This window comes from Eubalaena glacialis, chromosome 1, assembly GCF_028564815.1.
Source record: "Eubalaena glacialis isolate mEubGla1 chromosome 1, mEubGla1.1.hap2.+ XY, whole genome shotgun sequence".
NCBI classification, from domain to species: domain Eukaryota; kingdom Metazoa; phylum Chordata; class Mammalia; order Artiodactyla; family Balaenidae; genus Eubalaena; species Eubalaena glacialis.
Genome location: NC_083716.1, coordinates 67,388,989 through 67,413,277, shown reverse-complemented (window position 1 = coordinate 67,413,277; position 24,289 = coordinate 67,388,989). Strand labels below are relative to the sequence as shown.

At 36.3% G+C, this 24,289-nt stretch overlaps 2 protein-coding genes across 2 annotated transcripts in view; one reads left to right on the top strand and one right to left on the bottom strand.

Annotated features, from left to right (window-relative positions):
- CTNNA3 (catenin alpha 3) overlaps positions 1–24,289 on the bottom strand; it is a 1,728,069-nt gene that overhangs the window by 919,469 nt on the left and 784,311 nt on the right. The window lies entirely within an intron of this gene.
- LRRTM3 (leucine rich repeat transmembrane neuronal 3) overlaps positions 22,774–24,289 on the top strand; it is a 186,258-nt gene continuing 184,742 nt past the window's right edge. The window contains exon 1 of the mRNA XM_061187585.1: positions 22,774–22,872. Within this exon, the coding sequence (XP_061043568.1) occupies positions 22,774–22,872 (99 nt within the window). The remainder of the gene's footprint in view (positions 22,873–24,289) is intronic.

Here is a 24,289-nt window from a genome sequence, read left to right as displayed (position 1 = left end):
GCCATGACTTTCAGGTGCTTTACCACTGAATATATCCCGCCCTCAAGCTCTAGATTACTATGACTATAGTATATAAGTAAAGGGCCGTATGAAATAACACAAGTCATATTTTTGTTTCTTTGAAATTTCTATACTTAGATCACATGACAAGTTTGGGAGGCGGGGAGTGGCCAGATGGTAGGTACTTGGGCCACAGGTTGGTTGGTTAGCTGGTTGGTTAGTTGACTGGTTGGTTGACTTAAAATAATGATATTTTATTAAGGTTTTGTTCTTCTCATATTAATTTTACAGCACATCCAATAGGTTATGTTCTGATATTTAAGAACAAGTTCGACAGTAAATGGACCATAAATCATTTCTTAAATAATGTTGGTAAACAACCAAATGAAGGGTGGTCGTTCTAAAATAAAACTCCTGCCTCAACAGTTCCATTTTAAAGTCCTATTCTTTTTAGGCTACTGAGAATCTTCAAGGCCACATCCAGACTCCATGGCTCAGAGTACAAGAACTCCACTGCTCAGGACCCCCCCATCTGATTCTCTAGCCTCATCTCTCTAGGGTCCATGTTCACATTCCCTGGTCCATGGGAATTCATGTCCGCTTCCCCCGCTACCTGAACCCTCCTGTCTCCACCTTTAAGCTGGCCAACTCCTACCCATTATTTAGGACTCAGCTTAAGGCCTCCCCGTTGCTGATGTCCCTCCTGTGGGCTCCTCTGGCAGCACTCTGTGCTCACTTCCATCAGCACTTAGCACTGTGGAGTAATTGTTGGTTTAAGTGTCTCTCTCTGTTATTAGATCTTAAGCTACATCATAACAGAAGCTGTGGTTTATTAACCTTATCACAAGAACATTATATCTACTTTTGTTGATCTCTCAGTAAAAGTTTGTTGAATGAATGAATAAATGAGATTACCTACCCTGGTTCCTGGATAGGTCCCATGTTTAAAATGTCTGCTTTTTGTAAAAAGAATGATGAATACTACTGAGTACTCTTAGGATATATTTTTAGTGAAAAGGAGCAAGATGTTTAAGCATATACAGTATGCTAACTTTTATCAAAGAAAAGAGGGATAGGAATACATATATAGATATATCCGTAATTTTTTTTTAGAAAGGAAAGACAGACCAAAAACTAATAAAAATAGTGACATCCAGGAAAAAGGGACAAGGTAGAGATGCTAGAGTTCTCTGAATTTGCTTTACTTTGAAATTTTAACTTTGGGAATGTAATAATGTTTTAAATAATCTTTAGACAAAATTAATTCAAACTAAAAAAGTAATCCATAGAAACCAAAAGCAAAATGAAACAAGGGAATATAAGTTTTATGAATTGGTAGCTTAACCACATGCAAATTATTTTAAATGGCATAATCCAATAACTTGATTATATACTCCTAGTGGGTGTATCCTAAGGACAATAACAACTGCAGAGAAATTTTAAATTGTTTTTACTAATCACGTTGTTAATATTACTGTTGTTATTCTAAAATTATTATTCAACTATTATATATATACAACCATATGGAACTAAGTTTCTCAGTTTAAGAAAAAAAGAGATAAACATATGAAATAAAAGATTTACAAACAAAAACCTATAAACCAAAAGTTGAATTGGAAATATGGAAAGTATGGAGGTATCAATATAAACATACAAAGTATTTCTCTTAAAATCTTTCTTCAGAAAAGGCCTCGAATCAGTGACCAGTTGATTCATCATGATTAGTATCCAGATTGTGGACTATGTACATCATTTCCCACAAAAGGAAACAAGACGCCCTAGAGATACGGCTGTTTCCTGGTCTTGCTGAAAATGTAAGAGAAGAACCTGGGACTGCCTGTCCTACCAGAAAGTGAGAAGGTATCCGTGACTACTGGGGTCATTTCAAAAGGACTCAGGAGCAAAACCGAAGAGATTCCTATTGGTGAAAAATAAGTTAAACAACATAAAGAACAGTAACAGCAATGAACTGAAAAATGTCAAATATGATAAGTTCCATGAGGTTATAATGACATATAAAAACCACTCAATAGTTGTCTATAGAGAATTTTAGAGAACCAAACTATTATTCTGAAAACTTATAATTAAAGAGAGAGAATCAAGCATTTTTTTCTGCTTTCCTATACAAAATGTGGCTCAACATAAACACTAGACGCAGTAAGGTTATTTTCTAGAGAAGAATTCCAGCTATTAAATGAACAAGAAATGATAGAATTAGAATCTTACTATTTTGCAATACCTGTTGAACAAAGAGATCAATGTAATCATTATCAGTGACACTAAACCATTAGATGAAAAACTGACAGGGAACTTTTTTTTTTTTTTTTTTAACATCTTTATTGAAGTATAATTGCTTTACAATGGTGTGTTACTTTCTGCTTTATAACAAAGTGAATCAGTTATACATATACATATGTTCCCATATCTCTTCCCTCTTGCATCTCCCTCCCTCCCACCCTCCCTATCCCACCCCTCTAGGTGGTCACAAAGCACCAAGCTGATCTCCCTGTGCTATGCGGCTGCTTCCCACTAGCTATCTATTTTACATTTGGTAGTGTATATATGTCCATGACACTCTCTCACCCTGTCACATCTCACCCCTCCCCCTCCCCATATCCTCAAGTCCATTCTCTAGTAGGTCTGTGTCTTTATTCCCATCTTGCCACTAGGTTCTTCATGACCTTTTTTTTTTTTTTCCTTAGATTCCATATATATGTGTTAGCATACTGTATTTCTTTTTCTCTTTCTGACTTACTTCACTCTGTATGACAGACTCTAACTCCATCCACCTCATTACAAATACCTCCATTTCATTTCTTTTTATGGCTGAGTAATATTCCATTGTATATATGTGCCACATCTTCTTTATCCATTCATCCGATGATGGACACCTAGGTTGCTTCCATGTCCTGGCTATTGTAAACAGAGCTGCAATGAATATTTTGGTACATGACTCTTTCTGAATTATGGTTTTCTCAGGGTATATGCCCAGTAGTGGGATTGCTGGGTCGTATGGTAGTTCTATTTTTAGTTTTTTAAGGACCCTCCATACTGTTCTCCAAAGTGGCTGTATCAATTTACATTCCCACCAACAGTGCAAGAGTGTTCCCTTTTCTCCACACCCTCTCCAGCATTTATTGTTTCTAGATTTTTTGATGATGGCCATTCTGACTGGTGTGAGATGATACCTCATTGTAGTTTTGATTTGCATTTCTCTAATGATTAATGATGTTGAGCATTCTTTCATGTGTCTGTTGGCAATCTGTATATCTTCTTTGGAGAAATATCTATTTAGGTCTTCTGCCCATTTTGGATTGGGTTGTTTGTTTTTTTGTTATTGAGCTGCATGAGCTGCTTGTAAATCTCGGAGATTAATCCTTTGTCAGTTGCTTCATTTGCAAATATTTTCTCCCATTCTGAGGGTTGTCTTTTGGTCTTGTTTATGGTTTCCTTTGCTGTGCAAAAGCTTTTAAGTTTCATTAGGTCCCATTTGTTTATTTGTGTTTTTATTTCCATTTCTCTAGGAGGTGGGTCAAAAAGGATCTTGCTGTGATTTATGTCATAGAGTGTTCTGCCTATGTTTTCCTCTAAGAGTTTGATAGTGTCTGGCCTTACACTTAGGTCTTTAATCCATTTTGAGCTTATTTTTGTGTATGGTGTCAGGGAGTGTTCTAATTTCATACTTTTACATGTACCTGTCCAATTTTCCCAGCACCACTTATTGAAGAGGCTGTCTTTTCTCCATTGTATATTCTTGCCTCCTTTATCAAAGATAGACAGGGAACTTTTTAATGGATGAGTCAAGTCCATCTTAACACCATAATAAAGAGATACTAGACATTATGGGTTTCCTAATGTGGTGCAGTGGGAGGAACCCAACATTCTGAATGAAGTATTCTTGCCAAAATATCAAATCTGGATCCGATCAAACCTCTATGTCTAGATACAGCTTATAGGAAATAGAGGTCAGAGGAAAGTTTTAAGCAATATCATGGAAGAGCGTTCAGCAAAATACAGAATGTGGGAAATACTACAGGAAAGTAAACTAATTTCTTTAACAAATAAAGTGCAAAGGTAGAATGGAGGGGAAAGAATATAGTTTAAAGGAATTTTAGATTTACATTAATAAACTGCAAAGTGAGGGTCTTGTTTGGATCCTGATTCTAAAAATCCAACCGTATATGTATGTATGTATGAGTATGTGTGTGTGCATGCATATCGAATTTAATGTTGACTGGAATTTGATTGGAAGTTATCAAATTTTTGCTAACTTTTAAAAATGAGATAATAGCCTCATAGCAATACTGTTTGTTTTTTTTTTAAAGAGTCCTTATCTTTTAGAGTTACATACAGGCGAATTACGTGATTTCTGGGATTTGCTTCAAAAACAATCCATTAGGGTGGAGTGATTAGTGGGGGTATATATAAATAAAGCTTGGCTGTGTGCTAATAATAATTGTTGACACTGAATGTGGGTGATGGGTAAAGTTCATTAATTGTTCTCTCTACTTTTGTCTATGCTTGGAAATATACATAATGGAATGCTTAAAAAATTATGATGGCACAGAATTAAACACAAAAATTCCTGTTGAGGTTTTGATCATGTAGCATTGAATTTATACACAGATTAAAGGCTGTTGAGCCTTCCAATCAAGAAACCTATTCTCTCTCTCCATTCTGTTCCTCAGTAGCATTTTTGTTGTTATCATTCCACTTTTGTTTCTATTCTCTTGGTAGATTGTGCACATTGCCTAAGGTAAGTAAGAGATGATTCATAATTTGCAAGAATTTTTGTTTTACTAGTTTTTAAGTCTTTTTCTGTTTTACTAACAATAAGCTGTTTGAAAAGAAAAAGGAAACAATTGTTTTTGTATATTTACTTTTTAATTTTTCTGTTTACTATACTGTCTTTCTGGTCCTAATAAATTTTCAATCTAATATGTAATTTCCACTCTAATCTAATTTCTTAGATATTTCAGGTGGACAATCCATAATGTACAAATAAAGAATAATGTCCACAGACTGTACTGAAAGTTGCAGTTGTTTCCTAAGATCCATATTTTGAGAGGTTTTCTATCATAAAGCAAACAGAAACTTGTATCATGTTCCTGCCAAACTTGGAGCTCTCATATATAACTCATATAGGGAACTCTGAGATTAATATATCTGATGAATTTGCACAATGATTGAAGTTCTCAACTCATCCTACCATCAACTGTAGTTCAAAGAACACCATCAATATCTAATAGTTGAGAATATCTATCCCTAACACATATCAAAATATGGGTGCCACTACCACAAGAAGATTAGTTAAGAGAAGGCTTCCTTGATTCTTATTTTCAGGCTTATGAAATAAGATGATTAAATTAATATGAAACCAGATTGCCTTTTGTTACAAAGTGGATGTGTAGAAGACTCAGAAATTGACTAAAAATTTTGAAGCCAATCTTAAACATAAACGCTAGGGGGGGTGTGTGTGTGTGTGTTTTACCATAAGGGATATATTTTGTAGAAAAGTTACATTTTTATTCCAGAAGGCATTATCTTGGCTTCACTACACATAGCACATGTGGGGATTGTCTACTTGAAAGCCTTGGCTAGAAGCTCTATCTGATGGCCTCAAATTGATTCTGATATTGAAAAGTCTAAAGGAAGTTAGTGCATACCACACGGCAGGCTGCTTGGCATAAACTGCCTAAGACTCCTAATTTTCCCATGGGAAAAGACTAAAAAAATTGGATCAGAATTCCACATTGATTTTGCATTATGAGATAAAAACTTTTCCCTTCAGTATACTGCTTCTCACAATGACTTTGTCTTTGCTTCGACCTCAAGCCTCTGCGGTGACAATGCGACTCCATGCCAGTTTTTTGCAGCATACAAGCTGCCAGGCACAATTATTCTTGACAACAGGTCCACATTTGTCTCAGTCAAGTTACAGTATTTGTGGACAAGGATCTTATCTAAGCAGTCGGCATGGCACCTCATCTGTTTTAAAGAATGTTTAGGATGAAAGGGTGGCGCAGACTATCAAAGATGCCTTGAAGTGGACGTTTAAAGATACTGACCAATAATTCTTGACTGGTTTTTCATGACTGATATTTTACAGGTGTTCATGATGAGGTGCTGGTCATGCTGAATACTAGTTAGGTTAAATTTCATAACTTGTCCAAACCATCTCTACTGAGTATAACTGAGAACTTATAAAACAAAACAAGTGTTCTTGATATTGCTCTGGCTAGATGTATTAATCATTCATTATTTTAAAATCATGCACTTTTATCACTGTAGTTTTTCTTTGCTGGGACTTAATTCAGTTCTTGCCTCTGCAATTTGGGTCTGGATAGCTGCCATTCCTATGAAGTCACATGGCATCCTGTGCTTTCTTCATGATAGCACTAACTACCCACATTGTAACAAGTGTTTCATCTGTATGCCATTCTGGATTGTCAACACTATGAGTATAGAAATGTGTCTTTTCTCTTCTCTTAATTCTACCTCCAACACCTAGAATGGGAACTGGCACAAAATAGACATACAAGGGCCAGATTACAACAAGCCCTTTAGGTCAGGCTTCTTCAAGCTGACTTCTAAAGTCAACCTTATTGACACTGTGGACAAGCTTTTATTTGAAGCTACAGATATTCCAGTAAGCTCCTTAATGAAAGCCCACTTAAGGCAAAAAGCCCCCTGAGATAATACCATGGGTAAGGAAGAGAAGGAGTAAACAGACCCAAATAAGGAGTTTGTCCCCAAATTGCCCCTGCACATGTTGACAAACAACCCCAAAAAAGGAGTTGTTTTTCTGTGAATACAAGGTCACTGTCTTTAGACACAAATGAAAGTGCCCTCAGAGTAAAATTTCTCAGGTTGGAAGAGAATGAGGGAGCAATAAAAATCCATCTGCAACACTTTTTAGTTGAATAGAGACTGCAAACGGTGAAAAATAAACCAGTATTCTGGCTCATTGACCCAAATTTTGAGTGTCTGTCATACTTGGTACACACATTTCCCTTATATCTGAGCATATCGTGGGTAACATAGACTTGCGAGTCAGCTACAGTACTCCTTCCAGGGACTCTTCACTATGATAGGAGTATCTCCCCTTGAATCATCTTGATTTTTTCCTTTCAACAAACACATATTGAATATGTATTATGTGTTAACAGTAGATATTTGAAGATGAATGATATTTCAGCATCCCTGAATTTAAAGGATATTCTGTTGGAAAAATTTACATATAAATGATTATAATACAATGTATTTATATGTCATATGTATACGGTATATAACCCAAAAGTGCTTATGAGGAAGTCACCAAAATCCCTAGAGAAGGTTTTATGGAGAATATAACATTTGATCTCATAGACAATTCCACCTGATAGATAATGGGGGGGGCAGCTATTCCTATAAGGGAGAACAGTGCAAACAGTGACGTGAGGCATGATAGAACATGGTTTGTTCAGAGAATTGTAAATACTTTGATGTGACTGGATTGTAGGTGGCATAGCATACTGTACATTGAGCGGAAATGAAGACAAAAGGGTAGCTTTGGATAAGATAGTAAAGGATCTTTGAATCAGGTTTCATCCACTGTCCTTCATAACTGCAATTGGCTCCCTCTGAAGCACCTGCCAAATTTTATACAACATGACCCTGCCAACCTCACCATGACCCTCAACCCTCCATCACATCTGATTAGACTCAGGGTGGTCACTGTATTCAAGAAAAACCAACTCATAAGCCAGACAGCAACCTATGAGGTGGCATTTCAGACTTGCCTTCTCTAGAATTTTAAACTGAAAAGTATTGAAAGAATGAGCTGATTTGAAATAAAGCTGAGTCATGAGGTAGCGTGTAGGCACTGAAGATCTTGTGGCAAGCCAACTCCATAGGAAGCAAAAACCATGAATAAGCTGGAGCTTTGAGGTGAACAGAGGTGAACACAGGACAGGTAAGACAAATGGAGAACAGCAAAGTGCAGGACACTAAAACGAAGCTACAATTCCTTCCCCAATAAGGTTCCTGCTTTTCTTGACAGCTGATTGTTTGGCTTTATCTAACAACAAAATGAATCAAATCAGAAGAACCTTGTGTGTCATGAGGATGAGTCTATTTAACTAGAGGTGACAGTGAGCTATTCAAGGAGTTTAAGCAAGACAATAACATAACCAAATTGGTGGTAGTGTTTTAGGGAAGTAGTAAGACCATTCTGGAGTTGACCTTTGGGTTGTTCCACTGAAAACTCACCAAATTCTTTTCTGTGCTCCTTGTCCTTTGGCATGGGATAACTTGCTATTTAAAAGATTATGTTAGCCATGTGGGAGAGAGACTGTATATTAGAATATAAGTGATTTCTTTCCTTTTCAGAGCCAATAATTTACATGTTTCAGTCACTTAAGGGAAGGTGAGCCTGAATAATTCAACATCAATAAAGGTTGTTCTATAAACTAAATTTCCAACAGTAGAAGAAATTTAAAATAATTGTTCCATCCATTTCAAGGAATGTGATGCATTAAATTCAAGTTAGTGAAAAATTTGTATAATTGCCAAAATTTGTATATTTGCCAAACTTTGGATGGTGAAACCATGGTCCCTATGTTTTATAATAAATATTTATTGCTTTTATAATAGAAAGGAAACAAAGAATAGTTTAAGACATATGTTTTACTTCTAACAAAACAGATTTTAAGTCTTAGTTGTATAGCTAAATCTATATGAGGATAGGTAAAAAGTTATCTATTAATGCCTGCTGTTGTTTTTCACATAGTACAAAAACTTTGGTTTGGATTCAAAGAAGACACAATGGTCATAAAAAATACACTAGAGTCAGAGGATCTAAGTTCCACACAAAGTTCCTGTACCCATATCATATGTCAATTGAGCCAGTTACTTTATCTCTCTGGGTTTCAGTTTTCTGATATGTAAAATGTGGATTGGATAAAATAACCTCAAAATCCTTTCCAATTCTATGATTCTCTAAGCCTTTATATCATTATTACTTGGTATTACTACAATACTCTCCAAGTTAAAGTTACAAAGCTTATAAGCCACTTAAAATTATGTAAAACTTCTCAAGCCTTTTAGAAGTACCCATAGGAAACCTTCAAAGCTTAACAATTAGGACTAATAGCCTAAACATGGGATGACATGTTTAATTGTTTTGGTTTCTTTAGGCAGAAACACAGAGTACCTCAGCAGGAAAACACCAAGATTGAAAGTAATGTATACCAAGTCAGAAATATTTTCATGATTTTTAACTAAATACTATAGAGAGAAAAAATACAGAATTAATGCAGACTGTTGCCTTTAAGATAAAGTCTGGTCTCAAACTGAGCCAATGAATTAAGGAGAACATTTAAATGACTATGTGATACCTATTACTAGTTTTTGAATAGAGGCCCACATTGTGTTATCCACTTGGATACTTGGATCATAAATAAAGGGTTGCCTAGTTGAAATATTATATTTACTTGTAAAGCTCTACTTCTTAGTGATGTAAAAACACACATACATACACACACACACCCCCCACACACCATAGACCATATTAAGTTCAAGTTTTTCTAATTTTTTACTACTAAGTCACAAAAATAAATCTGAGAAGGAAAAGTCATTCTAAAGTATAAGTGATAATAATAACTGAAACCAAAATTTTGATACAAAAAGTGGGAAAACAAATCCATATTTCAGTTCAGAGTATAGTTGGTTTCTTGAGAAAACATACATAAAATTCTATTATCTATATTTCATTATAAAATTATAAACTCATTCTTTTGAGAAAATACTGGGCTCAGGCAAATTAAACACATTTACAAATATTGAAAATGTGTAAATTTGCAAGTAGTTTTAATAAATACAAAATATAAAATGCTAGAGAAAATTTAGCTTAAATGAACATGATGGCCTGAAAAGTCATTCTATTTCCACCCAATATATTCACTCAATATCCACAGCAAACTATAAACACAAAAATGGTATTTCAAAATATATATTTTCCTAGCACTTTTGAAGGCTGCTGGCTTGCAAAAAAGAATAGGTTGCTCTGGGCTAAAAGGGATGTGGGAGAAACCTCATGAAAGTGATGATTCAAAGTTCAGAAATAAATGAACAAATGGGGGTAACTTAACTGTGACCCACAGAAGAATGAATGAAATGATAGTAGGCACACACTGAATTATACAGCCAACGAAGCCACAGGTAAGTACAATATAGCCAAGTTTCTTCTGTTTTAAAACACTGTATAGAGAAATATGTACATAGTAAGAGACTTTACAATGATTCTGATTAAGATGGACTGGAAGATATGAATTTCAAAGAGGAGAGCAGCTCACTTTTATGATTGAAGACTTTTACCTCCATGTCTATCCTTGGGCTACAGTCCTGGCTCATACGGCAGCTTTGCTTGTCTCTTTCCCAACCCCTGTGATCACCTGCCATGCCTGAAATCTGTCATGAGAAATTGATATCTTAAATATGACTGATTCGTTGCACATTTTTATTACCTCTCCCTCCTCAAAACTCACGTAACGACGAATACAATTGAGGATAAAGAGGAGGTAAGAATGGATAAACAATTTCTACAAATTTTTGGAAAACAAAGAATATGTAATAAATGAGTAGAGTCAAGAAAGCTACAACCTAAATGCTTACTGAAGGGGGACCCTACACTGTGCAGCAAAATCTTTAAAGCCTCCAGAAGAGGGGGCTCACTTAAAATACGAGGACTGGTTTAAAGTCTTCATGGTGAGTGACTGACTGCCAGATCCCCACCTTCACCCCAAGAAATCTAGAGACTATCCAGTATGGACTGAATGTTTGTGTCCCCCCAGCAAATTCCTATGTTGAAGCCCTAATCCCCAAAGTGATGATATCTGGAGGTACAGCCTTTGGGAGATAATTCGCTCATGAAGGTGGAGGCTTCACGAATAGGTTTGTACTGTTATCAAAAGAGAGATGATCTCTCTCTCTGCCACGTGAGGATACAGCAAGAATGCATCCATCTGCAAACCAGGAAGAGGGACCTCACCAAACACCCAAACATGCTATCTCAGACTTTCTGCCTCAAAAACTGGGAGAAGTAGATTTCTGTTGTGTGAGTCACCCAGTCTGTGGTATTTATTATATAGTCAGCCTGAGCTAAGATACTACTCCTTTCTTCAAGCAGAGAAGAGAAAATGCTTATTTTCTGGCAAATTCAAACACAATAAGTTAAACCCAAGTACATGAGGCAAAGCAGTAAGGCTTGGACCTGAAAACAGAAGAATTAAATGAGAATGTACATAATGAGTTGGGGACCTCGTCACCCTTCCCCTGCTTTGTCCCAGGACACTGGTAGCCAGCAGTCTTAGTGCAGGGGGCTTGGGGTCTTCTCTGAAGGAAAAAAATCTATATTCATGCATCTGGACATTCCTCAGTAAAAAGGCAAGCTCACTGTTTAATCCTGTTACCACAAAATCCACAGCCAAAAAGCTTGCCTACACACAGGGGACCTTCTCTCAGTTTGTAGTGCCTCACTCATTAACCTGACTGAACACACAAGAAACTTAACATTTGAGTAAAGCTTCCAACATGAAATAAGCCAAAATGAACTGACTAATTACCTCAGTGGAAACAGTGGCATTGCAGCAAGCAGTATACTACAAAAACACCCCATGTAACGTCCTCAGAGTAAGAAGAGGTCACTCGATAGAAATACAGCATTATGATATTAAGAAGAAAAAAACAGGACCAGAAAAGAGCTCCTGGAGATAACAAATATGATCACCTAAACTGGGAGAAAGGGGAGGACCAGCAAAGTTTTTCTATAAAGGGACACATAGTAAATATGTGTCCCTTTATAGACACATACTTTCAGGACTTACAGTCTCTAAACTCTGTCATTGCAAGGTGAAAGCATCCATAGACAATCTATAAGTGAATGAGCATGAATGTGTTCCTTTCTTTACAGAAACTTAACTTTATTTACACCACCTGACCCAGCAGCATCACTGCTGGATTTAATTGTGTCATAGTTTGTTGATACCTGATCTAGATTTTTAATAAATAAATAAATATTGTAACACAAAGCTGAGGAAATCACCTGAAAGTAAGACAAAAAAGATAAAGAGATGGAAAATAGGAGAGAAAAACCAAAGTATCAATCCAAGAAGTCCAAAATCTGTGCAATAAAAGTTCCAGAGAGAGAGAGAGAACAGAGAAAATGGGGAGAGGTAATTTAAAAAGAAGAAATAATTTTACAGAACTGAAGGCCACAAGTCTCCAGATTTAAAGGACCACTGAATACCCAGCACAGTGAATGAAAAAAGACCCAAACCAAAGTATATCCTTGTCTAATTTCCAAATACCAGGGAAAATAAAGTTTCATAAAAGCTTCCAGAGAGTAAAGAATAGATTATACACTAATATATAATCTAATAATAGATTTATAATCTATTATAATATTATATTATATATATATATAATATATTATAAGATATATAATCTACTTATAATCTAATAATAGATTATAAAGGAGTGGGAACCAGAATAGCCTCTGATTCTCAGCAGCAACAGTGGGTGTGAGAAGACAGTGGTGCAATGGTTTAAAGATTCTGAAGGAAAATGATTGTCAACTGTGAATTATACAGCCAATCTTTTAATCAGTAAAGATAAATTTTTAAAAATTCAGACATGAAATTTTTATTTCACATGCACCCTCTCAGGAATCTACTAGTGAATATGCTTCAACAAAACAAGTGGTAAACTAAGAAAATGAATATATGGGATCCAGGAAACAGGGGATATCACCATTGGAGAATGGTGAAGGGGGTACTAGGTTAACAGCTATGATTCGATATTGGGGCAGAGAAATGGAGTGCTGCAGAAGAAAGGGATTATCTTAACTGACTATTTGGAAAAACTAAGCACTTAACAAATCTTTTCAAATATTGGGAAAAACAACTAACCCTAGGTACAGACAAAACTAAGCAAATTTGTGGGAGGGGAGGGAGAGAGAATAGGGACAATTCTTAACTGCAAGAAAAACAAAAAGTTGAATGAGAATGGAAGCACAACCTAGTATACCACTTAATCCAGCAGCATCATTGCTTACATAGCCATCCTAAGTTAAATACTGTTTATTTATTTAATACTATATTAACATGAAAAGTGGGACAGTGAGAGAAAGGATGATACTAAATCTTCAGTTACAATAGCAAGAAATGAAAATCCCAACAAAATTCAGAAATATTATGAGAAGGAAATGATAGTTAAAGTGACTGAAAAATAAAATAAAATAAAGTGACTGAATCTACAAGAGTAATTGGTGAAGAAGCTGAGAAGGAAAAGCAAGTATGGGTATTTTTATTTTTTTAATTTTAACTTTTTTAACATCTTTATTGGAGTATAATTGCTTTACAATGGTGTGTTAGTTTCTGCTTTATAACAAAGCGAATCAGCTATACATATACATATATCCCCATATCTCTTCTCTCTTGCGTCTCCCTCCCACCCTCCTTATCCCACCCCTCTAGGTGGTCACAAAGCACCAAGCTGATCTCCCTGTGCTATGCGGCTGCTTCCCACTAGCTACCTATTTTGCATTTGGTAGTATATATAAGTCCATGCCACTCTCTCACTTCATCCCAGCTTACCCATGTAAATTGATACAGCCACTATGGAGAACAGTATGGAGGTTCCTTAAAAAACTAAAAATAGAATTACCATATGATCCAGCAATCCCACTACTGGGCATATACCCTGAGAAAACCATAATTCAAAAAGAGTCATGTACCACAATGTTCATAGCAGCTCTATTTACAATAGCCAGGACATGGAAACAACCTAAGTGTCTATCGACAGATGAATGGATAAAGAAGATGTGGCACATATATACAATGGAATATTACTCAGCCATAAAAAGAAACAAAATTGAGTTATTTGTAGTGAGGTGGATGGACCTAGAGTCTGTCATACAGAGTGAAGTAAGTCAGAAAGAGAAAAACAAATACTGTATGCTAACACATATATATGGAATAAAAAAAAAAATGGTTCTGAAGTATGGGTATTTTTAATACAAATCTTTTCTCATATTTGCTTTTCAAACTATGTACAAAAAATTCAGTTCTCCGTTACCTTAATATTTCCCATTTCTCAGAGTTACCTACTAAATTTCAAGTACACTGAGAAGGGTAACACTATAAGCCATTATCAGCTAATACCATATAATTCATTTGTTGATAAGTGGGAAAAAAGAATATCCAGAAGAACTGGGTCACCATAGGTACCTGAGGACCAAGATTTGGAGATGAAAGAAAATCACTGAGGGAGAGGCAAGGAGGTTCCTGGGGGAAAGGCTTCTCTTTTTCTTGCATGTGTGAAACTCTTGTTTAAACAGTGGGCTTATTGTGCGAGGATGAGATATGACTGAGGAGGCCTGCAACAGTCTTTGAGTGGGTGGGGTCCCATCTGTTGGAGCAAATATTCCTGAGGACAACCCCCAATCAGAAAACTGGATCTCAGAAAGCTAACTCTGTGTAAGAATCACTGTATGAGTCATATTGCTTTGTTTGTTCTCCTTGTGTTATCTCCTAAATTTTTTAGTTTTTAAAAAAAATTTCTTAAAATGTTACCTAAACTTACACCTGTGCCACTTGTTCCAAAAAGAAATGATGTCCACTCTTGGGCTGAAGTGTCAACAGAGGAGCAGCAACACTGTAGAGGTGTTGGTGGTGATCAGTGAAAATCCCAAAGGGAGATTACATCTGAGAGAACACAGAGTCACATGAGTTGTCTTCGACTTGCTCTCAAATGTGACGTCCTCAGAAAGGGATTTTCTGACCACTCCATCAAACTGTTGCTAGCCCGTTAACTCTGTTTATTTTTCTTCATAGCACTTATACCTCTAGTTGACGTTGTAATGTGTGCCTATAATGTTTATTTTTTACTATCTCATCTAGTGATGCATGCAACTAGAATACAAGTCCTCTGATGGTAAGTGCTTGGTCTTACTCGCTGTTGCATCCCCAGCACCAAGAATGGTATAAGAGCTTGATAAATATTCACTGAATAAATAAATTCTCAACCCAGCACCAGATAAAGAAATTTTATTTTTATGAGAGATGCATGGCATTTACTTCCAAGGACTCAGTCAGTTTCTGCCTGAATCACAATTTTGCCACATGGGGGCTCTGCTGTGAGCCACAGGAGATTCCTAAGCATTCCCCACACTCTTAAGGGAACTAATTTTCAATCAGGATTAAAAGTATTTACGATACAGAGAAGGGTTCTCCAGCCCAGTTTAAGAAAGTCCCCAAACAGACTGAAATATTTTCGTGTAACATAAGGACCCACAGCTCCTATTCACTGCTACTACACTGCCAACCTACATAAAATTTCTTTTCTTTTCTTTCTTTTTTTTTTTTTTTTTTTTCCAGAATTTCTTTTCTATCAGAAGTTTAAAATCTCTTAGGTCTCCAGCATAAAACCAAAAAACAACAAACATTGTTTCAGAAACAAAAATAGAACTAACCAATGGAATATTAACATTTTTTATCCAAATCAAGATTTCTATTGTCTTTCCCCACCTGGGGGTTAGGAGATTTAATTCTTTTTTTTTTTTTTTTGAATTTTTGAATTTTATTTATTTTTTTATACAGCAGCTTCTTATTAGTCATCAATTTTATACACATCAGTGTATACATGTCAATCCCAATTGCCCAATTCATCACACCACCCCGCTGCTTTCCCCTCTTGGTGTCAATACGTTTGCTCTCTACATCTGTGTCTCAATTTCTGCCCTGCAAACTGGTTCACCTGTACCATTTTTCTAGGTTCCACATATATGCGTTAATATACGATATTTGTTTTTCTCTTTCTGACTTACTTCACTCTGTACGACAGTCTCTAGATCCATCCATGTCTCTAGAAACGACCCAATTTTGTTCCTTTTTATGGCTGAGTAATATTCCATTGTATACATGTACCACATCTTCTTTATCCATTCGTCTGTTGATGGGTATTTAGGTTGCTTTCATGACCTGGCTATTGTAAATAGTGCTGCAATGAACACTGAGGTGCATGTGTCTTTTTGAATTATGGTTTTCTCTGGGTATATGCCCAGGAGTGGGATTGCTGGATCATATGGTAATTCTATTTTTAGTTTTTTAAGGAACCTCCATACTGTTCTCCAAAGTGGCTGTATCAATTTACATTCCCACCAACAGTGCAAGAGGGTTCCCTTTTCTCCACACCCTCTCCAGCATTTGTTGTTTGTAGATTTTCTGATGATGCCCATTCTAACTGGTGTGAGGTGATACCTCATTGTAGTTTTCATTTGCATTTCTCTAATAATTAGTGATGTTGAGCAGCTTTTCATGTGCTTCTTGGCCATCTGTATGTCTTCTTTGGAGAAATGTCAATTTAGGTCTTCTGCCCATTTTTGGATTGGGTTGTTTGTTATTTTAATATTGAGCTGCATGAGCTGTTCATATATTTTGGAGATTAATCCTTTGTCCGTTGATTCGTTTGCAAATATTTTCTCCCATTCTGAGGGTTGTCTTTTCGTCTTATAGTTTCCTCTGCTGTGCAAAAGCTCTGAAGTTTCATTAGGTCCCATTTGTTTATTTTTGTTTTTATTTCCATTACTCTAGGAGGTGGATCAAAAAAGATCTTGCTGTGATTTATGTCAAAGAGTGTTCTTCTGATGTTTTCCTCTAAGAGTTTATAGTGTCTGGTCTTACATGTAGGTCTCTAATCCATTTTGAGTTTATTTTTGTGTATGGTGTTAGGGAGTATTCTAATTTCATTCTTTTACATGTAGCTGTCCAGTTTTCCCAGCACCACTTACTGAAGAGACTGTCTTTTCTCCATTGTATATCCTTGCCTCCTTTATCATACATCAGTTGACCATAGGTGTGTGGGTTTATCTCTGGGCTTTCTATCTTGTTCCATTGATCTATGTTTCTGTTTTTGTGCCAGTACCATATTGTCTTGATTACTGTAGCTTTGTAGGAAAGTCTGAAGTCAAGGAGTCTGATTCCTCCAGCTCCGTTTTTTTCCCTCAAGACTGCTTTGGCTATTCGGGGTCTTTTGTGTCTCCATACAAATTTTAAGATTTTTTGTTCTAGTTCTGTAAAAAATGCCATTGGTAATTTGATAGGGATTGCACTGAATCTGTAGATTGCTTTGGGTAGTATAATCATTTTCACAATATTGATTCTTCCAATCCAAGAACATGGTATATCTCTCCCTCTGTTGGTATCATCTTGAATTTCTTTCATCAGTGTCTTATAGTTTTCTGCATACAGGACTTTTGTCTCCCTGGGTAGGTTTATACCTAGGTATTTTATTCTTTTTGTTGCAGTGGTAAATGGGAGTGTTTCCTTAATTTCTCTTTCAGATTTTTCATCATTACTGTATAGGAAGGCAAGAGATTTCTGTGCCTTAATTTTGTATCCTGCAACTTTACCAAATTCATTGATTAGCTCTAATCGTTTTCTGGTGGCATATTTAAGATTCTCTATGTATAGTATCATGTCATCTGCAAACAGTGACAGTTTTACTTCTTCTTTTTCAATTTGTATTATTTTATTTCTTTTGCTTCTCTGATTGCTGTGGCTAGGACTTCCAAAACTATGTTGAATAATAGTGGTGAGAGTGGACATCCTTGCCTTGTTCCTGATCTTAGAGGAAATGCTTTCAGTTTTTCACCATTGAGAATGATGTTTGCTGTGGGTTTGTTGTATATGGCCTTTACTATGTTGAGGTAGGTTCCCTCTATGCCCACTTTCTGGAGAGTTTTTATCATAAACAGGTGTTGAATTTTGTCCAAAGCTTTTTCTGCATCTATTGAGATGATCATATGGTTTTTATTCTTCAATTTGTTAATATGGTGTAGCACATTAATTGATTTGCATATATTGAAGAATCCTTGCATCCCTGGGATAAATCCCACTTGATCGTGGTGTATGATCCTTTTAATGTGTTTTTGGATTCTGTTTGCTACTATTTTGTTGAGGATTTTTGCATGTATATTCATCTGTGATATTGGTCTGTAATTTTCTTTTTTTGTAGTATCTTTGTCTGGTTTTGGTATCAGGGTGATGGTGGCCTCGTAGAATGAGTTTGGGAGTGTTCCTTCGTCTGCAATTTTTTGGAAGAGTTGAGAAGAGTTTTGGAAGAGTTTGAGAAAGATGGGGATTAGCTCTTCTCTAAATGTTTGATAGAATTCACCTGTGAAGCCATCTGGTCCTGGACTTTTGTTTGTTGGAAGATTTTTAATCAAAGTTTCAATTTCATTACTTGTGATTGGCCTATTAATATTTTCTATTTCTTCCCGGTTCAGTCTTGGAAGGTTATACCTTTCTAAGAATTTGTTCATTTCTTCCTTGTCCATTTTATTGGCATACAGTTCCTTATAGTAGTCTCTTAGGATGCTTTGTATTTCTGCGGTGTCTGTTGTAACTTCTCCTTTTTCATTTCTAATTTTATTGATTTGAGTTCTCTCCCTCTTTTTCTTGATGAGTCTGGTTAATGGTTTATCAATTTTGTTTATCTTCTCAAAGAACCAGCTTTTAGTTTTATTGGTCTTTGCTATTGTTTTCTTTGTTTCTATTTCACTTATTTCTGCTCTGATCTTTATGATTTCTTTCCTTCTGCTAACTTTAGGTTTTGTTTGTTCTTCTTTCTCTAGTTCCTTTAGGTGTAAAATTAGATTGTTTATTTGAGATTTTTCTTATTTCTTAAAGTAGGCTAGTATAGCTATAACCTTCCCTCTTAGAACTGCTTTTGCTGCATCCCATAGGTTTTGGATCGTCATGTTTTCATTGTCATTTGTCTCTCGGTATTTTTTGATTTCTTCTTTGATTTCTTCAGTGATCTCTTGGTTACTTAGTAACATATTGTTTAGCCTCCATGTGTTTGTGTTTTTTACATTTTTTCCCCTGTAATTCATTTCTAATCTCATAGCATTGTGGTCAGAGAAGATGCTTGATATGATTTCAATTTTCTTAAATTTACTGAAGCTTGATTTGTGACCCAAGATGTGATCTATCCTGAAGAATGTTCCATGTGCAGAGAAGAAAGTGTAATCTGCTGTTTTTGGATGGAATGTCCTATAAATATCACAAAATCTATCTGGTCTATTGTGTCATTTAAAGCTTCTGTTTCCTTATTTATTTTCATGTTGGTTGATCTGTCCATTGGTGTAAGTGAGGTGTTAAAGTCCCCCACTAGTATTGTGTTACTGTCGATTTCCTTTTTTATACTGTTAGCAGTTGCCTTATGTATTGAGGTGCTCCTATGTTGGGTGCATATATATTTATAATTTTTATATCTTCTTCTTGGATTGATCCCTTGATCATTATGTAGTGTCCTTCCTTCTCTCTTGTAACATTCTTTATTTTAAAGTCTATTTTATCTGATATGAGTATTGCTACTCCAGCTTTCTTTTGATTTCCATTTGCATGGAATATCTTTTTCCATCTCCTCACTTTCAGTCTGTATGTGTCCCTAGGTCTGAAGTGCATCTCTTGTAGACAGCATATAGATGGGTCTTGTTTTTGTATCCATTCAGCACGCCTGTGTCTTTTGGTTGGAGCATTTAATCCTTTCACGTTTAAGGTAATTATCGATATGTATGTTCGTATGACCATTTTCTTAATTGTTTTGGGTTTGGTTCTGTAGGTCATTTTCTTCTCTTGTGTTTCCCACTTAGAGAAGTTCCTTTAGCATTTGTTGTAGAGCTGGTTTGGTGGTGCTGAATTCTCTTAGCTTTTGCTTATCTGTAAAGCTTTTGATTTCTCCATCGAATCTGAATGAGATCCTTGCCGGGTAGAGTAATCTTGGTTGTAGGTTCTTCCCTTTCATCACTTTAAGTATATCATGCCACTCCCTTCCGGCTTGCAGACTTTCTGCTGAGAAATCAACTGTTAACCTTATGGGAGTTCCCTTGTATGTTATTTGTTGTTTTTCCCTTGCTGCTTTCAATAATTTTTCTTTGTCTTTGATTTTTTCCAATTTGATTACTATGTGTCTCGGCGTGTTTCTCCTTTGGTTTATCCTGTATGGGACTCTCTGAGCTTCCTGGACTTGGGTGGCTATTTCCTTTCCCATGTTAGGGAAGTTTTCAACTATAATCTCTTCAAATATTTTCTCGGGTTCTTTCTCTCTCTCTTCTCCTTCTGGGACCCCTATAATGCGAATGTTGTTGTGTTTAATGTTCTCCCAGAGGTCTCTTAGGCTGTCTTCATTTCTTTTCATTCTTTTTTCTTTATTCTGTTCTGCAGCAGTGAATTCCACCATTCTGTCTTCCAGGCCACTTATCCGTTCTTCTGCCTCAGTTATTCTGCGATTGATTCCTTCTAGTGTAGTTTTCATTTCAGTTATTGTATTGTTCATCTCTATTTGTTTGTTCGTTAATTCTTCTAGGTCTTTGTTAAACATTTCTTGCATCTTCTCAATCTTTGACTCCATTCTTTTTCCGAGGTCCTGGATCATCTTCACTATCATTATTCTGAATTCTTTTTCTGGAAGGTTGCCTATCTCCACTTCATTTAGTTGTTTTTCTGGGGTTTTATCTTGTTCCTTCATCTAGTACATAGACCTCTGCCTTTTCATCTTATCTACCTTTCTGTGAATGTGGTTTTCATTCCACAGGCTGCCGGATTGTAGTTCTTCTTGCTTCTGCTGTCTGCCCTCTGGTGGATGAGGCTATCTAAGAGGCTTGTGCAAGTTTCCTGATGGGAGGGACTGGTGGTGGGTAGAGCTGACTGTTGCTCTGGTGGGCAGAGCTCAGTAAAACTTTAATCCGTTTGAATGCTGATGGGTGGGGCTGGGTATCCTCCTTGTTGGTTGTTTGGCCTGAGGCAACCCAACACTGGAGCCTACCTGGGCTCTTTGGTGGCACTAATGGCAGACTCTGGGAGGGTTCCTGCCAAGGAGTACTTCCCAGAACTTCTGCTGCCAGTGTCCTTGTCCCAACGGTGAGCCATAGCCACCCCTGCCTCTGCAGGAGACCCTCCAACACTAGCAGGTAGGTCTGGTTCAGTCTCCTCTGGGGTCACTGCTCCTTCCCTGGGGTCCCGATGCATGCACTACTTTGTGTGTGCCCTCCAAGAGTGGAGTCTCTGTTTCCCACAGTCCTGTCAAAGTCCTTCAATCAAATCCCACTAGCCTTCAAAGTCTGATTCTCTAGGAATTCCTCCTCCTGTTGCCGGACTCCCAGGTTGGGAAGCCTGACGTTGGGCTCAGAACCTTCACTCCAGTGGGTGGACTTCTGTGGTATAGGTGTTCTCCAGTCTGTGAGTCAACCACCCAGCAGTTATGGGATTTGATTTTACTGTGATTGTGCCCCTCCTACCATCTCACTGTGACTTCTCCTTTGTCTTTGGATGTCGGGTATCTTTTTTGGTGAGTTCCAGTGTCTTCCTGTCGATGACTGTCCAGCAGCTAGTTGTGATTCTGGTGTTCTCACAAGAGGGAGTGAGAGCACGTCCTTCTACTCTGCCATCTTGGTTCAGGGTCCGGATTTAATTCTTAATGCTAACATATTTGTCAGGAAGGCAAATTTTAAAATATACTAGTGTACCCATTGAAACTATTATACATAATGCTTTAAAAGTACAATAGAAAATCTATAGACTGAATGTTTGTGTTCCACCTCCACCAAATCGTATGTTGAAACCTAATCCCCAAAGTGATGGTATTTGGAGGTGGAACCTTTGGGAGGTGATTAGGTGAATGGGATAAGTGCCCTTAGCAAAGAGGCCCTTGAGAGCTCCCTTGCCACTTAAGCTATGTGAAGTTCCAGAGAGAAGATGGCAGTCTGTGAAGCAGGAGGCAGGAATGCAATCTCACCAGATATGGAATCTGACCACATCTTGACCTTGGACTTCCCAGCCTCCAGAACTGTAAGAAATACATTTCTGTTGTTTATAAGCCACCCAATCTATCACCCAATCTATCTATTGTATCATTCTGTTACAATAGCCCAAATGGACTAAGACAGAAAATTTTCTTTAAAAAAAACTTGTACATCAGAACATATGTAAAGCAAATATAGCAAAATGTTTATTATTATACCATTTAAATAAAATTGACTTTATATTCAAAGCACAGCCATACAATCATTCAAAGTAAAACATCCAATATTAAGTTGCAAATTTGGTTAAGAGACTTTTATAGTTACTCTAAAACTCCTTTGTTCTATTGTGAGAAATCATAAGAATTTTGGGAATATATATAGGACTATAAATTTTACAATGTGGCTCTGGTGCCACATGTTGCTTCATGGACTTTGTTCCAGATGAAAAGTTAGAAAACTGATTTCTCTCAGTAAAATGACTACAAATGAATTTTGATGGCTGTTCTCTTGAAAGTAATTTTTTGAGCCTCTGTTAGAAGAATATCTCAATATTAATATAAAAATTAGCAGGTTTGTTTAGCAAGGAACAATATCAAATAATTGCTTTTGATGACTATGGGCAAAAAAGCAAGTGCAGTGGAAAGGGAAGAACAGAAATACTAGTAAATATGAACGGTAAACCAACCGAGACTTATGACACCTTAATTTTAATTATTGCTCCGAAAACTTGCCATTTGACCCATTACTGTATTCCCTGGTAATACAAACAGCACAAAACAGAAATACATATTTTCCTTCAAGTTCTAAGTCTCACATTACTCAAAAGTTAATGCAAGTCTTAAATTTGCTACCAAGAGTGAATAGATGCCCCAAGTATCAATTTGGGGCGGGATATCCTGCTTAAATTAATGAATGAACTCTTGCTCAACATGTATGCCATTAAAACTTACTCCTTACAAGTTAAACGATACGGGGGAAGCAATCAACTGAATGTAAAACATGGAACAAGCTACAGTTCAAATGACCTGGTACCTCCCAATAAATTGATGGCATTAAAAAATTAGAGAGACTTCAGAAACATGAAAACCAAATGCAATATTTGGGCTTCACTTAGGTCTTGACCATAAACCAGCTTTAAGAACTTATCGTTAAATATGTTAGGTGTTCTAATGCTAGATGGTTAAATTAAAAGTCTTTACTGGTTAGAATTACATACTGAAATACATACACACACACACACACACACACACACACACACACACACACACACACATATATATGTAAAATGACATGATTTCTGAGATTTGCTTTTAAAATACTCCAGAAAGAAAAAAAAAAAAAAGTGTGGGTGTGTGTGAAGGAAGGTGGGGATAGGTGAAACAAAATTAGTAAAATATTGATAATTGTTAATGTTTATTATACTATAGTCTCTACTTTTGTGTATGTTTTGAAATTTCCACTAAAAAAAAAAATAAAAACAATTGTTTCCTCAAAGTCATGCAGTCTTTTTCAATCTTCAGAAGTCTACCAATAAGTGTTACATTTTAAGAGTTTGTTATTTTTCCCTATCCTCAAATTTAGCTTAGGGCTACCTCTGTAGGAAGAAAAAGTGAGGAATGCAATAAAACCTGAGAGTATGGATAGATGCTGCAGCATAAATGCATCTTTAGGTGAGGGAGAGGGAGATGTGTTGGATAATCTTGTAGGTCTCATTCATTTGAATTTGCCTCATTCGAAAAAGACACTGAGAAAACATTTTAATGGTCAGACCTGGAAATTTCTTCATCCATTTATCTAAGTCAGACATATTCACTTATAACCATATGTGACCAGACAGGGTTTTTAATGGAGCCCTTGAAGCAAGCAGATGGAAACCAAGGATATTTCAGAGACATGTTAATGCCTCGATGGAAGATCAGAATATAGTTATAAATGTACAAATGCATTTGAGTATTCTAACCAACTAGAAATGAAGAAAATAAAATTTTCATAGCTGTAGGGACTCTATAGCAGCATTCTGACTATCTTATTACATGATAGGGTAGCTGAGTCAAAAACATTAAGATCTTTACAACATCTAGATTACATGCACTTATTGGTGAAAGCACTTTATGAGTTAGAATGTCAATGATGTATGCTGTATAATAAATGGTTGTGGTATTAAAACTGTAGTAGAAAAGAAATACTGAGAATTTTTTTTTATAATATTACTAAATTCTGACTCTGCCCTTGGTCATGTTAGTGACCCTTGATATATGTTTGTTCCAGTATATGCTCATGACCAGAGCACCTAGACAGAATTCAAAGAAAAATTAATTTTCTCACAGGTACACTGATTTCAGAAATATTTTGTAGCACTTTATAGTCTACAATGTATTTACATATAAATTATGGAACTCGATCCTAAATAAAAACTTTAGAGATTCATAGCACAGGTTTTATGAG